Source organism: Hippichthys cyanospilos, chromosome 13 (assembly GCF_059441005.1).
Source record: "Hippichthys cyanospilos isolate Australia breed blue-spotted pipefish chromosome 13, RoL_Hcya_1.0, whole genome shotgun sequence".
Classification (NCBI taxonomy): Eukaryota; Metazoa; Chordata; class Actinopteri; order Syngnathiformes; family Syngnathidae; genus Hippichthys; species Hippichthys cyanospilos.
The window spans coordinates 5,518,294-5,535,724 of NC_142381.1; the positions used below are offsets into that span (position 1 = coordinate 5,518,294).

Here is a 17,431-nt window from a genome sequence, read left to right on the forward strand (position 1 = left end):
TTGAAATGAATTGGCAGGAAACAATTGCTATTTTATTCAAATTGACTGTTTAATCAGTATTTTGACTGCCAAGGATTGGCGTTAGCCTGAAAATAGTCATTTCGGTTAGGCCCGGATAAAGTGACATCGTGATCTAAATCATTCAAGTTAAAATTAATATATGATTTTTTTTTCAAGCTAAGCAAAATAATAAAACATACCAGAATTAAATGAATTAATGAGAAATCTAAATAAATAATACATTTTCAATACAAATCCCCTGTCAAGATTCTGCCCTCAGGATTCTAGCATCTTCTATATCCCTCTTCTACTGAGGGTTCATTCACATTTCAGCTGGCATTAAGTTACTCACACAAACATAAGCAAGATGCAGACAGACACATTCTCACATGCAGATGAACTTCCTCTTTCTTTGGGTCTTGCCCCTCTGTTGCTTTGGCCCACTTTGGACTGCCGCAGCAGGCTTCTGAGCCTGCCAGTCACACCCGAGGGAAGACTTTGCTGGCGGGTGGATCAGGTCGTGTTCAGGCCCCGGGTGGCGTCTCATCAAGCCATGACACTGCCCCGCCATTCGTTGCAATCAGAGCTGAGGGCTGCGAACTTCACTGTTGTACAAACACAAAGACAGCAAAATCCTTTGAGATGACACACGCTTGCGGAATAATAACTACCGTACATCGAGGAGTATTGCCTCGTGTCAAAAGGATAGTGCACAGAAAACTATAAAGATGTTTTCTTCAAATCACGCTTGCAAATCTAAATTCTTTGCTGAACGTATGATGTACGATGTCTTACATCTAATGGTGGCGCTGCCAACTCACGTTTTGCGATTGAATTAGGAATTGAATCCAGGAGTAATGGTCAGTACATCTGCTATGCAGATAAACAAGGTCCCAGGTTTGCATCTTTACTTAGGCCTTCCTGTGGAGCGTTTGCATGTTCTCTGCCTTGTTTACGTGGGTTTCTTCCAGCTACTCCGGCTTCCTCCCACAGTTCACATGTTTATTTAATTGAAGCCCCCTAATTGCCTAAAGGTGTGAATGAGAGTGTGAATAGTTGTGTTGCGTGTTGTGGGGGTTGAATTCATTGCTGAGTATTATATCCTCCATGAATTTCATCCTCAGAAATAAATGCCTCTTTTTTTTCATGGCTGTGTTTTAACGGTGCTTCGTTTTCGCGTCTGTGTTTTACCTGTGATTTGAAGATTCGCAATTTAGATTTCATTAAGGGAACCACCTAGTGAGATTGTCCTAATATTTGGTAGCAAAACCCTTGTTGGCAAGAACGACAGACGGGTTTCTTTACTAGGTTATTACACACATCAGAAGTACTTTTAGTTCACTCGTCTGCAGATCATCTCAACATCCTGGAGATTCGAAAATCAAAGCTTCAGCTCTGACCATCCATTTTTGAAGGGCAAAGATCAGAAGACTAGCGGGGCTATTTCATGATTCCAAAGTGCCACTTATGTAGCTACTTCTTTGTTCCTTTGATTGTAGTTTTGAAATATTAACTGTATGTAAACATATCTGCCAACTACTTTGAGTGCAATTGATAGTGTAATGTTCATGTTGACTTGACTAACTTTCCTGAAAGCAAAGCACTTTATCAAGAGTAAAAACACCCTTTTAATTTTGCACAACACTGTGTTCAAGATCAAGATTAATATAATCGTGTATCTTCCTCATAAATCAAGCTTGAGTAATTACCATAAAAAATGTTCTTTGTCTTTTGATAAATTATTTGTCAGAGCGTTTCCTGATCTTTAGACTTAATTTATCCTCTATTCTCACTCGTGTGTGTGCTTGCATGTGCCCTGCCATTCCTCCACCTTTCACCACTACCCACAGTACACTCCCTCTCGCTCTCTTTTCATCTCTTTCCCTTCTTCCAGCCTTTTAATGCCAAAGACATTAAAGCGCTTTCCTGGAATGATAAATGTTTTATTAGGCTGCGCGCTCTCCCTTTTTGAAGGGTAAATACAAAGAGGAAGTGAAGGAAAACTTGGTATCTGTGGCTCCCTCTTGACTTCATTTCCATATCTGTCAGTCTGTTCTCCCTCTTTGCCGTGACCTCTCATCTTGACTCGTCCCTCCTTTCCTCCCCACTTTCATCCAGCCGCTTCATTTAACCCACTCATCTCCGCATACTGGAAACCACCAGCTTCCCTCTGGTTTCACACGTGCCGAATAATCTCCACCAGAAATGTCTCTTGGTAGGAAAAACCGTGGAGAAAACCCATTTTCTTTCGTTCTTTTGTTCTGGATGCTGTGCAGCACATCAACAGCGACTCAGTAGGTGTACAAGTGTCTTTGATCGGATCTTCAAGCAGCTTAAACACGTTTAAGCGCGGGTAGGGGTGCTGGTCGGACTTAAAAAGGACCTAACTCCTCTGTTGTGCTGCTGCCGAATCTTACATTTAGCCTCTGGACTTGTCATGATTGTATTTCCTGTGCTGTAATAGCGCTGTGTCCGCTGGGACAGCGTTCGCGCGCCTCTGGCGCCCAGCCGCTGTGCTGCTGATTGCTACCTCTTTCTGGGGAAAAATGGGTCACCGCATGTGGGCTGCAACCCAACACATACCCCAGTATTCAGGCCGACTAATATATGCATGGTGCAATGTTTTGGTTTCTTTTTTCTTTCTTTCAACCTTTATTTTTTTTTTTTTTACAAGCTCTCCAAAGCACCATCCTCCCCCACCCTCTTATTGTGCACAACATCCAATCACGTCACCTTTAACGTGAGGCTTCTCGATGGCCACCTTATAACTCAATTGGCTATTGCAACTGTCTAATAACTATGTGGGCCCGTTCACGTATGTCTTTGCACACTGCGCAGAAGCCCGCAACTGTTGATTGCGATGGCCCTGGACCCAGGCCGATATCAAACAGCCTGGCGTCACAAGTTAGCTGAATTGTAATTGGCTAAAAACGCTTACCTAAAACAATACTGGGAGGAGCGTAACCAAATGTATATGACACGAAAAGAAGAAAGTATGGAGAATAATTTTACATCTACATGTTTAGTCAAAATACATTTTTCAGGTTCCTTCATTTCTCCCTGGGCTAGCCTATTATGCTTTCGGGACATGTGATTGGTATGCTGGCTAGGCCAGGGCTAATGATGCATAGCGCTGTAGCCTCTGGTTAGACGTCATGGACACTTGTGTACGCTGCAATAATCGGTCATCCCCCGAAACATTAAACATGTCAAAGAGGGTAACAGATTGGCCCAATTAGCATAGAGCTATGATGGAGAGCACACCTAGATTGTTATGGAGCCAACTTTGCCCCCTAGTTTCCAGAGAGACATGTAATAAAATGATGCATTTTAACTGCACATTGTGACCTCTGTTCTTATTGTTACCAGATTGCCGCAGCTTTTACCTCCTACAAGCACAAGAGACGTCTTTAGATTTGATGAACCCATCAGGTTATGAAAACGTCTCAGTACATTTTTTTTCAGTGCTTTTTTTTTTTTTTGTGAACCATTCAAGAGGAAGCTGTACAAAACAGCACATTCAAACATGCTATTATACTGAAAAATCAACAAAACAGAAATGCGTTTGGCTTGGTAACACTGTGACAAAAAACAACAAACATCAATGCATGTTTTTAAACACATTTACGGGGGAATTCAACATGCGGCATTGCACATTGCATTTAAATTAATAATTACATGCAATTACATGTTAAAAGGCGGTGTTCCGGTCCCCATTAACGGCAAACAACGATCGCTGTACTTTTGAAAAATCCATGAAGCTCGAAAACTCGAACCGCTTCATAGCGAGGATCACTGTATCCCTAACTATTGTCGTACAGTATATGAATAATATTGTGTTTGCAAATCAGCATGGTCTTTTAAATGTACAATTAGTTTCACCCCTATGCTTCATTATTAAAAGGAACCAAGACTAAATGTCTACGCTGTACATGAATAGATACTGCTGTCAGCAATTCATTCACTCTGCAGAACAGAAAAGCACCATTCAAGCATTTGGGAAAAAAAAAAAGCGTAGTACTTTTTGTGGTTGAGTAATTCCCTTGGCTGCAGTTTGAGGAAATGTGGTGTTTGGAGGCAATGGCGTCTCAGCTTTCTGCACCCAATTAGACCTTACTTATTATTCAGAATGGCGCTGACAATCAATTTACTCCAACAAAAGAGCTGAAATATTCTTTCACACCCTTGTCAGTTTTGCAATGGCTTTCCTCAGCCATGTACTCCATTATTGCTGATGCATTTTCTGTGTGTGTGTATGGGGGTACGCACGCACGCACGTGTGTGTATGTGTGTATTTGGTGTGTTTGACCCAGGAGTTCAAGGACAGTCTTCTATGTCCTGCCTCTGGCTGCTCCAGTCTGTACCCAAGTGGTCTTTATTTAAGGTGCTCATCTACCCTCACCACACACACACGCACACACACACTGATATAACCTTGCTCTGAGACACATCACCCCGAGTTTTACACATGTATTAATATAACTGTCTCGAGTTTCACACCCTCACATTCTGCATACGCAATATGTCCTCAAGCACACGGTACATCCTGCAGCACTGCCTCCTATCCTGCAGGATTAATTACTGTCTCTCCTGTCTATGATCCCGGGAGCGTCTGAGCCACGTTAGCCGGCGTCCGCCTTTAGCTGGTGGGCGCTCGGAGATGGCAGCGCTCACCCATTCATCACTCTGACTTTGGGAAGGGGAGGCTGCGTGGGCGAGTTAGAGAGGGCTGCCGCAGGAGTGAAGGTGAGCGAAAGGTGGTGGGCGAAGGTGAATAGAAGAAGCCAAGTCCCCTCTGAGTGAGACCCTCATTAAAAATTCAAAGCAATGGTCCAGAATGGAAGGTAAGGACGTCTGTAGCGATTCTCAGAGGATAGGAGGACAGGGTTCAAGAGGGATTTGGGGCTGCGGAAGGTAAAAAGGGGACAAAATGTATTTTTAACTTGCAATAAATAACATATACTTGGCCCTGTGTCATCACTTTGCTTTTGACCCCCACTTTCAAAACATTGTTACAACCGCTTTTAATGTGATCACTTTGTTTTTCCCTTCAAATTTGTGAGTGAGGATGAAAGTCGAAAGGATTTGGGGGGTTTGGAATGGAAAATATGGGGGAACAACAAGCCGGCACAGAAGGCGAGAGCAGGTCTCATTAATGGAGATATGTGTGTCTGTGCTTGCGTGTGTTGCTTTGATCAAACCAGGAAATTGTCAGGGTTGTTGTGCCTCTGTGTATCTCATTTGTGCTGCGGTGACTGAAACACACATTCTGCTAAACTGGCATCAACGCCAGTCGTGAGTGTGTGTGGTTTTCAGGCATGAGAGGGTTTGTGAGGATGTGGTGAAAAAAAGTGGGTGTCGTAGGCGGGGGAACACCTCAGTCTTGAAATCGGCGTAGGTATTTGTGTTTCATCTCTCACACAAACAACAAAGACTTTTCAGTTTCCCTCCCATCATGCAACTGATTTTTTTAGCGCTTACCTTTTTATAGCGCAGGTGGGAGAATGCCTTCACACTGTGCAGCGTTACTTAATTAACTTGTTTATCTATAAACTTGGCTAACAAGGTAAACATTGCTCAGATTCAAGAAAACGCTTTTTTGTGGAAGTTATGTTTTTGAATATTCTTTTGGAGGAGGACCTGAAGCAAGTCAGAATCATTTTTTATTCCACGTAAGCCTCATATGAGGCAGCATTGGATGCTTATTTAATTTAATGTAATTTTAATTCATTATAGTAGGCTATCTGTCGTGTCAGTTAACATCAAACAGCTGCAGTGATGCAAGACTTACATCCTCATTGATGTGCTTGTTTTCACTCGGTTTGATGTAATATGTATTTGCTGAGGGTTTTCTCTGGCTAGTCCAGCTTCCTCTCTACAAAAACAAGTTGGGCTAACTGAAGAATTAAATTTTATTTGGGTGTGAACGTGAGTGTATGTGCTTTGTGATTGATTGCTGTACAGTCCATTTTTTCACCCAAAGGCAAATTAATGGAATATTTTTTGCTCTATGACCTAAAATCTGTGTTAGCAAAGACGATGTTACTACCCTCTTTTGTTTGAGTTAGTTTACCTTTGCATTTCTGTTATTTTCAACTAACTGGTTTAAAAAAAAAAAAAAAAAATCTAGCGCCACACTTTAGTGGTGTTCCATTTAGGTTCCCAACCCAAACATGAGGATGCCAAAAAGTAGTACTCTTCCCATGGTGCTTGGTGGAAACAAATTGTGCATTCTTGTAACACATATTGGAGTGGGAGGTTAACACAAAACAACATGAGCAGCTGTGCTTGGACACACTGCATTCATGTACAGTATGTCTTCCGAGATATTTTCCTCCTGCCCACAGGGCTGCAGTTACTTTTTAAACCGCATTCTATTTTTTTACAGTAATTTTTCTTTGAGGCATCAAAAGTAGTACATTACAACAACATGGGTTATTGGATCAAAAAACAACAACAAGGCTCCTGCACCAGAAGCAAATCAGTGAGAAACCACAAGTGCCGTCTTCATTAGCACAAGACTTTCATGAATCCTGCAGAATGTTTTCAAATCATACATTGCCATTTTTGCGCTACTTTTTCCTGTTAATCCTGTGATCCCCCTGCCACACTAAGTTGTACAGCAACATTCTTTTTCCCCAAATGAATTCATTAAATTCAAAGGGGAGATTATGTTGCGCGCTGTAATGAGAATCCTCAGTAAATGCAATGTGCCGCGTGTCGAACTACCCTATAAAAGGGTTTAAAAACATGCATTGATGTTTGTTGCTCTTTGTCACAGTGCTACCAAGCCAAAGGCATTTTCAGGCATTTTAGAGCAATGACAAGATCCGTACTCTTCTGTTTTGCTGGTTTTGGTGCAGGTTAGGCTGACGTCTTTCAATATGTTTGAATTTTCTGCGTAGTGCAGCTTCTCTCAGCTGGTTCATAAAACGGCTGAAAATATGTACGCTGAGAAAAAGCTGAAAAAAAATCTTTTATTAGATGTGCAATTGTTTCATAAACCGATGGGTTCATCAAATCTAAGGACATCTGTTGTGCTTGTGGGAGGTGACAGCTGAGGCAGTGTCAACTATTGGAGCGGTGCCACAGTCATCAGCAAAGTCAGGTTGCATTATGCCCAACATGATCACACACAATGTGGAGACAATTTTATGGAAAATGAATAGCACAAGTAAATCTTGGTGAACAAACAAAAATGCATGTTTTACATGATTTTATTTTGCTCGTACAGCAATTTTGTTTTGGTTGGGGTTATAGTTAGCTAGTTGTCATCCTTAATATTTTAGTTGTTGACTTTGCAAGAGTATTACTATACTAACTTTGGTTTTCCATACTGTTTCAAATAAATTTCATCGGATCATGAATTACATGAACACAATCATTAAACATGAACAATGTTTTTTCTCAATAGATGAGACATTTGGAATTTCTAGAGAAAATGTGTTTGAAAAACTGAAATTTTAAATTGAAATGTAGACTGATTTTGGAAAGATGTGCAATGATATGGAAACAATTGAATGCCAATGATGAAAAAGTTTGTCTTATGTTGACATTTTGGTTAGTGGGACATTTGCAAGTTGAAAATGTGAATTGAATGAGCTGAACAATTTCAATTCCGTATGAAAATGATGCAAACGCGTGATGTTGAATTTGCTGTTGGAAAGAATGGAACGATCGGGGATGACCTCGGGGATGATCGGCGATGTCTTGAGTGAAAAAAGCAGAATTTTTGCAAAACGACATCTTTTTGAGTTAGAAAAACACCAGCCATTATGGCGTGGATTTTTCTGCAGGATCAGGGAATATTCTGCCTTTCACCCACATTCACCTGGGATAGGCTCCAACTCACCAGTGACCCAGAACAGGATAATTGGTTGAAATGATTGTATGTCCTGTTAAGGGTGTAGAAAGACATATCTGAGACCAGTATTTCACACCACAGACCGTCAAGCAGTGAAACCATCCGAGACCACGCTAACTGTAGCTCCCATCGCGCTTCAGATTGTAGCTTATTGCCTCTCAGCTGTCTGTGTGGGAGGCTTCCACCAGCCTCCTGCTCCTCTTGAAGTCTTTTTTGGCTTTAAATGTCAGTCACGGACTAAAATGCTGTAATGTTTGCAGCAGGTGAAGCTCAGCAATCTGCGTCTCATTGCTGTGTCTGATGTGCTTTAACGCCATTAGTGCGTTTAATGACAGCATCACGTAAGAGCTTAGCTTGAAATTGATTGTTACACAAGAGAGTTCTTTTGAAGTGAGAGCACTCTGCATGTTTGTTGGCGGATATACTCTCTACTCACTTGAATTTGCTTGCTCCCGCGGTGCTGTCACACAGAAGACAAAACAAAAATGTTGACGCTACAATACTGTGTACAAAAAATGTAATTATCTTGATTTGGGGTGTTTAAAATATTGATTATCTCTTCACATGAGGATAATGAACAGATCATTTTAAATGAGCCATTTCAGCTGCTTCTTTGCTCATTCCTTTATTGGTGTTCTGGACATTCTTTGTACTTGACAGTGCCATCAAACATTCTCGCAGTTCACACTTTCAACGTTCAGTGCAGTGTCTTCTTTGTCTTTTTCTGAAGTGTCGCTCTTGGATCTGGCTGCTCCGCTTGTTTCCGTTTCACACTACCGCCACTTTAAATGTCTCTCAACCAGCTGTCGCCTTTTCTTTTTGAATCAAGTAAATGTACAACTGTGTTATACGACAGGACGACGGCACTTCAACACAGAAACTCCTAAGATATGATCTTCTTACTGCTGGATTTAAAAAAAGGTAATGAGGGCACATTCTGCAAATTGCGAGTGTACACTCATTGTTCATACTGATGCCATTAGGAAGGATCCCCGAGCGAAGACGATTTGCTTTTTTTCCATGACGTCATTTATGAGCATTTGTACTTGGCCTAATATGAGTGCCGACTAAATTAATCTGATGACATGTACTTGCACTGGAAATATATGAGGCCAGGAGAGCTCTGGCGGCTCGCTATTAATCATTAAAAGAGCAAGAAAGTGTACTAATTTTTTATTAAATTCAGCTTGTATTCATTAAGGACCACAAAGAACTTTGCTCGCATCCCATTTGTCTCTTTTTGGTTTTTCTAATAAGCATACACATATAGTAAACACCGGATAAACATTAGAGACAAATATAATGGGTATATTGTTTAAAACTCATCAGTTGCATAGTAGGAAGGTATTATTTTTTTCATCCATTTTTTTTCCCAGCAAAACATCTCAATTAGGTGTAAACAGAAGCAACACATTGAAGTCCCTACCTTCTCTCACATACAGTACCTACAGATGACAGAGTGCATTAGTTGGACTCCATTACTTGTCTATGTTGATCTTTCTATTTCCATAACTATAAGACTTTTGTGTATTTGTATTAATTTTGCATGAAAAAGAAACGTTTTCCAAGCAAACAGAAAGTGTGTAGTTCTCAATTCATTTGAGTGCATTCCTGCTCGTGTTTAATGTGACATCTTAGTGACAGTGTAAGAGAGTGATGAGAACATCACCTCCTTGGTGTATATAACAAAAGCAGCAGCAATCTCGGTGACACTCTTACTGGATCCCGCCATCGTTCATAGTCTTTGTTCCTCTTGCTCAGTGTCTTTCACACCGTGCACCCGTCTGTTTGAGGAACTTCAAATAACGTGTCATCTTGTTGCCCTTTTTCTTAACTTACAGATTGTTTCTCATTTATATCCTCCACGGTGCACTTCAAAAAAGATATAATCTTCAAGCGCTTTATGAAATGTCAGTTTGTGATCTGAAACACATCTCTTTGCAAATGTATTCTCGCACATATGAGTGGGTGTGCATGTGGGAGCGTATTCATCAAACGCCACAGGACCTCCTCAGAGATACGCATTGGATGAACAAAGTGTGGCTACTTGATTCCGAGTGCGGCACTTGAGCTTGGTTGTTCATTATATGTGGTTCTAAACTGAATTTACTCACATAAATCTTTTTTGTCTACCACCAGAGCTACTGAGCGGAAATGGTGCAAACCCACTTTCAGTTCATACCACCCTCTTCCAGTACAAGTTTCTGGTTCGCTTGAGTATATAGTGGTGTAAATTGATTGTTAGGTGAGGATATGGGTTGAAAAAATTCCAACATGCTTTGTATATACTTGACCAAGGAAAGTCAACACAGCTTGAGTGTACTGCAAATGCAGTGCTGGCTTTTCATTGCTTCGCTGCGATAAAAAAAAAAAAAAAAAATACACACAAATGTGTGCTCTACATACTGTATGTTAGAGGAAAACAAGCGTAATACTGTCACATGGCTTCCTCTTAACTAACTGTGTTGCGTAGTGACGTTACGGGCAGTCAAATCCGTTCTATGTGTTTGTTCAGACTGAGGCGCATCCAGTCAAGATCAGATAGGAAACTCAAATTACTCAAATCCCGAGTGTAGCCTCAATCCGTCCCGCAAAAATTGGATTTTATGTGCTTTGTGCCCGTTCAGACTAAAAAAGAGCCCTCCAACATCAATATGCACGGGCTAGGCCAAAGTAAGGAGTCAAAAGTTGAGATGTTTCGAATGTAGGAGGCAAAAATACCTACCGCTGATTATCAAATAAAAATTTCACGTGAGGATCCCTTTCTAGAGTGGTTCATGAGTGCAGCCGGGAGTTGTGTCTTCACACTGTGAATGTGGTTGAGTTCTGCCGAGAAGTGTCCGTTGCAACTCTGGCACCGCTTGATTCTTGCTGCCTTTGAATGCAGCTTCAAAGCCTCACTCAAGGTTTCCTCACTGGCAAGATCATACAACATCCGTCCTTCTTCTACCCTCTGGCTCTTTGCTGGGTTAGCTTATGGCCTTGCGTTCACTACAACCCGCTGTGTCCTCTGCACCGCAGAAGCCTGTCCTCTGACGGAGCCTGCAAGTCGGCCCTTTTGACCTAGATGAGCACCGCAGCGCCACGGACTCAGAGTCAATAGTGAAAGTCAGAAATATCCAAAGAAAGGAAGCAGCCACTATATTTTATATCCGCTACCAAACAGCACTACTGCTTTCTGTGTGTTCCTGTTGCAACTTTGAAGAGAGGGTCATCATGGGAAATGGACTTTTATTGAACCCACGATCAATTCCAAATCGAGGGAACGAACGGATATTTTCTTGGTTGCCTTTTACTTATAAAGCAGACTCCATGTAACCAGCCCAAAGGATGCATGCACTCAGTCCTTTAATTATTTAGCGTGAAACCTAGATTCTGAACACCAGAATAGGAGTTCCGAGGTTCCACTATATTTGTTCTGGTATTAGAGGAACACTTCCCACTTTTTATGAATGAAAAGAACAATTTTATGGCATGTGACTTTCTCTCATCCTTACACATACGTCAGACCTGGCTGTCACACTTTGTGTGCCAAATGTCAGTGCACACTGTGGCCACCTGGCTCCTGTTTTGCTCTACGGGAATGCGTTGTCAATGTGTGTGTGTGCATGTGATATTTGTTAGTGCATGTTTACCATGAAGGACAGATGGAGTAACCTAATACAAATCTTATTTCCACCCTGCTGTCCACTGGCCCTCACGGTCCACTGGAGATGCTATCTGGGCGTTAGCAGCTTCCTGTCTGCATGCTTCCTGGAATCAGCCCACCAGACTCTGCTTTTCTGCCGCCATCCTCCACCTTGTAAAACCGTGGGCACCCGGACCCATCCCACGAGAGCGTTTGTCAGGTGGTCAGCTCTCAGATTACCTGGAACAAGTTGTTCAGGGCCTGTGTGTGTTCAACAAATGAGTACTTGTATAGATTTAGAACCTAATATGTACATTTTTCATATTTAACATGGGATGTTTTAAAATTAGTGGTGGGAAACACTGAAAAAAAAACCAATAGAAATGTGGGCACTAGTCAATTTAGTAAGAGGTTTGTAGTTCAAATGTTGGCTGTTGACCTTCTGTGTGGAGTTTGCATGTTTTCCCTAAGGGTTGTTTACTCCCACATCCAAAAAATATGCATTAAACATTAAGTTATCCAAAGATATGAATATGAGAGTGAATGCTTGTCTTGTTTTACTGCGTGTGTATTGTCTAACTCCCAGTCAGCTGGTCACCCACGACCCTAATGAGGACAAGCGATTTCTAAAATGAATGCATGGATGCATTTCAATCTCCATTTTGAGTGGCGCATATTCTTACCCATTCAACTCATAAATTGAAGTTGGCTGTATTCAAGATTTTAAGGGACTTTTTGTCCACTCATGCAAAAAAAAGCTATTGTATTACAGGCCGTAAAAGCTTAATGCCCCGTAGGAAATAACACAAGTTAAAAAGGTTCTGAAATTTACAACCTTTATTAGGGTTTAACAATTACACATTATAAAAGCTAACCACTGGACACTGTGAAACTCAAAAGATGCATTCTCAGTCATAACTGATGGGCAAACTTGCAGATTATAGATCTTATAGATCCAAAATACCTCTTTCCTATGGTTCAACGATATCCCATCTGTGGTGGTGTTTGTAAAGGGTAACACAAAAGAAGAAAAGGAAAGAAAAACTCTTGTGCTGTTAATCCTTCTGAATGTGTCTGCCAGTCGTCCTTGGAATGCTTGCACAAGTGCTATTTTGTCACCGGGACCAGGTGGTTACAACTTCTACATCCGTCTCTATGGCGTCTAGAGGTGACACTCCATCAGCCAAATGGATTAGTCTCATTGTTGTGGTAATTTATTGATGCCTTCCTCACACACGGATAATGAAAGAATGGCGAGAAGATTGATGAGGCGGTTCAGAGCGAGTCTGCCGTTGGACAACCACAGCCAGTGGTCAGCCAGTCTTACGAGCTACGAGCCCCGCAGCTGATTTATTTGACAAGCACTCTGATGGCTTCATGAACATCGAATATGTCTAATAACGGGGCGTTCACAGATTAGATGAAAAGCCTGTTTGGTGTCACTTTCAGTTTTTTTATGTCAGATTGAAGGGGCGTCTTCGCATTAGGTCATCTTAATGTGCGCAGCTTCGAGGCAGAGTTTGGATAGTGACAAGACAAATTGTGAAAGAAGATCTGCCTCATGATATGCTCACACAATGGAAGTGTAACATTGGTGACAGTCAGTGCCCTCCACTGCAGGGGTGCCCGGCCTTTTTATCACCACAGACAAAGCACAAATGAAAGAACTGTTAAAGGAGAAACTAAATCAGTTCCCAAACATTTTTATTTCTGATGCGATACCAGTTGATCCACGGGCCGGTACTGGGCCGCGGACCGGCAGTTGGGGACCTCTGCTCTACAGGATATCGAGAGCATGAATTTTATTTTCATGCATAAAGCAAATGAGATGTTTGAAATAGTGAAACTGGCGTCATCAATGTCTCATCAAGCCTTTTTGCCAAACACATGGCTGCAGTTATAAAAATCTTGATCCTTGGTAAAAATGTTGACATTTGGAGGGTGGAGGCGACTGAGGCAGAGATATTTCAATCGTGCGCTTTCTTTGAATGTTCTGAGTCTCAGAGGACAAACTGGTAGCCAGCTTGCCTCCATCTGTGACACTGACAAAGTAAATGTTACCCATAATTCTAATTGTGTCCCTGTCGCTATCCATCTGTGGGCTACTGGTTTGCTAATGTGTGTTCTCAACCCCCCTATAGTTGCATCCAGAATGTCACAGGTCTCTGACATACAGACCCTCTCCCTCCATTAGAGGACACCTGATCCCGCAAAGGCTTTCACTGATGAAAGTAAAACAGCAGCATGTGCAGGAAATGGGCTTGTGGTGTTTCTTACCATGACCCTGGCTACTTACAGTCATTCAGCTGCATTTATCACGAACACTCTAGCTTCTCTGTAGAACTTTACAAAGAGATGAAAGAGATACTACAGATAACTGCTGAATTAGAGGAAAATACGAGAAAAACAAAGGATACAAGAAGCTGATATTAATTGCTGTAGTTTCTCACATCTTCATCTTGTCTGCTTAGTGTCACAGGGGACGGTACTATGTCTCTCTAGAGTAGTTGCCGTCTAAAAATATGAACTGATGTTAGCCATACCGCTCACTAATCTCAAGACTGCTTGATGAAACTATATCAGTGAAACAAAGGTGATAACACTGCTTTATTTACTTTCTCCTGAAGCATTATGTTATCACAATAAACACAAGCGCATTGAATTACCGTATTATCAAACATCCACTTCAATTCATCAATAACAATCCACTTCACACTCATATCGCTCCATACCTATGCCACAAAGCCAGTTTTAAGCGTGAACAATACACACACAGCCTCTGTGAAGTGGATGAAATACTGGGTTATCACTTATGGTGTGTGTATGTGTGACATCAAGGCAGCTGGCCTCAAAGAGTGAGAACAAGCACCAGGCAAGCACCGACAGAAAAATAAATACATAATTGATCTGTTTTCTTTGACTATATTGAATTGAATATTATTTCAGATTTAAGGGCACAGTCAACTGTACATCAAAACTCAGAGTATTTGGCTGACGGATGCAATCTTCATCGAATGTCGTAAAAAACAGAGTCTAATCTTTAACATTTACAGGATGCACCCATTCTTTTGGCCTTTATTTTGGAGAAAAAAGGACACCCTACATTTGGAGAATTACGGTACTTTGGTGAAAAGCATGAACGGATCTGCACACAAATTGACAATTGTATTTTGGCACCTTGTTCGTGATGTGCTGTTTGTACAAGGGACTAATTTTATATTCAGACCCTGGGCTATTTGTCCTGGTAATGAACGGCCTTTGTGAGAAATGAGAAACCCATTTGTCTGAGTAATTTCAACTAGAGAGCTATAAGTGGCCATGTGGTGTATATTTGGACTGGAACATGTCAGACACCTGTTATTAAGACAAAGCTCAATATCTCCACTTTAAAATCTCAAGAGAAGGATACCTTGTGACCTATGTATCGATCAAACAGGGATGAGATGTCTAAGCAGGTCTACAACTCATAGATCATTAATTAGAGGGCTATGCTCACCAAGGCCTGATGAAGACTACTTTTTTAATCCGTGTTTCAAATTGAACTGCCTTTTAAGTATGCATTCATGGTATTGCTCACGGCCATATGGCATGGCTTGCATAATTGCTTGCTATTGTTGTTAATGGGTGAATAACATGTGGTGAATTTACTTGCCAACAGATACTATTGCGATTACTACAGTATTCTCTTCTCTACCGTGTAAATGTTTTACACAGAAGCTCATTAATAACTCTTACTCAAAGCAGGTGTGCATATATTTTCTTGCTGATGTCACACATTGTCTTCATTGGGTAAAAACGTTCATTGTAAAATCTGTTTTTGCTCTGCACTCGCGAGACAGATTCTCAGAACATTTTGCTGTTTTTCTAAGGGTCTCGGAGGACTGTTTGAAGCATCATTTGATGCAGAATGAAGACAAAAATGAATGTTTCCCATCAAGTCATCTCCCATGAAATCAGACATTAAAAAAGAGATGAAATAGCACGCCGTTCAAGCAAAATAAACCTATAACTGCCTTTAGTGTGGCTCAAAGCAATGCATTTCCCCGCACAAAGAAGCTGGAACTATCCTTCAAAACAGAGGTGTTGTGGACCCGTGGGGGTATAACTTCCACATCTCTTGCCTCTCTCCAGGGAAAAGCTTCATTGCACTGACTCTCAGCTCCCCGTGAAGTTTGGTAATAGTGCTCTAAATCCCTGCTGTTATTGTCCTTTCATACTATGGCTGCTGGCTGCATTGATAAAGCCCTCATCTCCTGTGCCAGCTTGGAGATAAGACGTTGACTCTTTGAGACCCAGAATGCCGCTGATTATTTTCCCTCTTCACTTGCCTTGCTCCTTGCACGCTCTTATGACCACTCGTATGGATTCTTGTATGTATATATCAACGTTGAGTGCACACATGATTGATTGTTGTGTCAGGTTATCAGGGTTGCATTGTATTTTGCACTCCAGAAGATGCGGAAATGGAAGACCTCTGATGAAGCTAGGTGCAAATATGCCGATTTTGAGCCCTGTGTCCCAAGTCCTGGCGGATTTTAACGGCCTCATTGTTTCGTCCCGTTTTTGCAAAGTCCCCCTCCTAGAGTCACTCTTTTTCGAAGCCAGTGAAGCCGCTGTTGAACTGTCATCCAAGATAGAATTTAGCATTAGCTAAAGTATTGAAACAGCCACCAGTGACCAAATTGACACTTTAAAAACAGAGATTACACTTTTATAGATTTATTAGAAAGCATAAATGAACTGCAATAAACACTGTTCATCATGGAAATGCATGACTCACTAGATTTGATATTATCGCTCTCATTTATTTAATTGGAAGAGATTCCAAATCTGCGATGTGCAAACATGGTTCAGGAAAAGCTTCTCTGCAGTTTTTGGTCAACCTATTTTTAAAGCTGATTTATCTGATTTGGTCGACTTTTTTTTTTTTCCCAGCCCTAGAATACATTCCACCTATCTGCAAAAGATAAAATTCTGTGATCCAGAGAGCCCATAAGAAAAAAAAAAACATTTTGAGGGGAAAATATTTGGTGAGCTCAAACTACTGTGAATCTGCGTGTGAGCATCTGGGTGTGAGACGTGGTCTATAGCAGCTCCTGAATGACCGTGCGCACTGTATTTTAGTCCCAGCTTAAAATAAACACCACCTATTTGCAATAATCACTCACTGTTGTTTTCTCGATGTCTTGCAGAGGCTTTTGACTTGGTGCTGCGTCATGGTCGAAACGCTACGCTGGCTATGCTCAAGTCAGAATTTCCCGCTCTCGGAAGTGGAGCTCAGAGCTCCGTCGGGCAACTCTTCCTGGACATGTCGCTCTACATCCTGGGTTCGGACACCACCGTGGATCACATGGTGGCGGTTCTTTACGGCCGCCTTTTTCACATGACATATCGCCGGCTGCTTGGGGGCAGCGGGTCCGCGTCGGAGGAATGTATCAAAGAGGCCTGGAAGGACTCGGGAGCCTTCGGCACTTATCCCAAAGCGATGATGACTCGCCTCTCCCGCTCGCTCCTTGCAACACGGGTCTTTCTTCAGGCGTTGAACTTGGGCATCGAGGTCGTCAATACCACAGACCACCTGCGACCCGGACGGGACTGCGGCCGAGCCTTGATGAGATTGTGGTACTGCCCGCACTGCCAGGGCTTGCTGGGGCCGCCGGTCTGCAGAGGCTTCTGCCAAGCGGTGATGCACGGCTGCCTGGGGGGAGCGGCCGAGGTGCAGCCTCATTGGAAGACCTACGTGGATGGCTTGGGGAAGTTGGCGGCGGCCATGAGCGGGGAGCAGGACATGGAGGCGGTTGTCCTCAGACTTCCGGCGATGATCAAACTGGCTCTTAAACACGCAGTAAATGCACGCAGCCGTCTCAGTGGTGTGGTAAGTCACACATGCACAAACACACACACATACAGAAACCACCCAAAACAATAAAGCTGTTATT

General features: G+C 42.1%; 1 protein-coding gene across 2 annotated transcripts in view; it reads left to right on the forward strand.

Moving 5' to 3' along the window:
- Positions 1-17,431, forward strand: part of gpc3 (glypican 3) — a 77,838-nt gene that overhangs the window by 18,400 nt on the left and 42,007 nt on the right. For both annotated transcript variants that reach the window (XR_015867684.1, XM_088432181.1), the window contains exon 3: positions 16,685-17,367. Coding sequence is in view for 1 of the 2 variants with exons in the window: in XM_088432181.1 (XP_088288307.1) it covers positions 16,685-17,367 (683 nt within the window). In the remaining variant the exon portion in view is untranslated. The remainder of the gene's footprint in view (positions 1-16,684; positions 17,368-17,431) is intronic.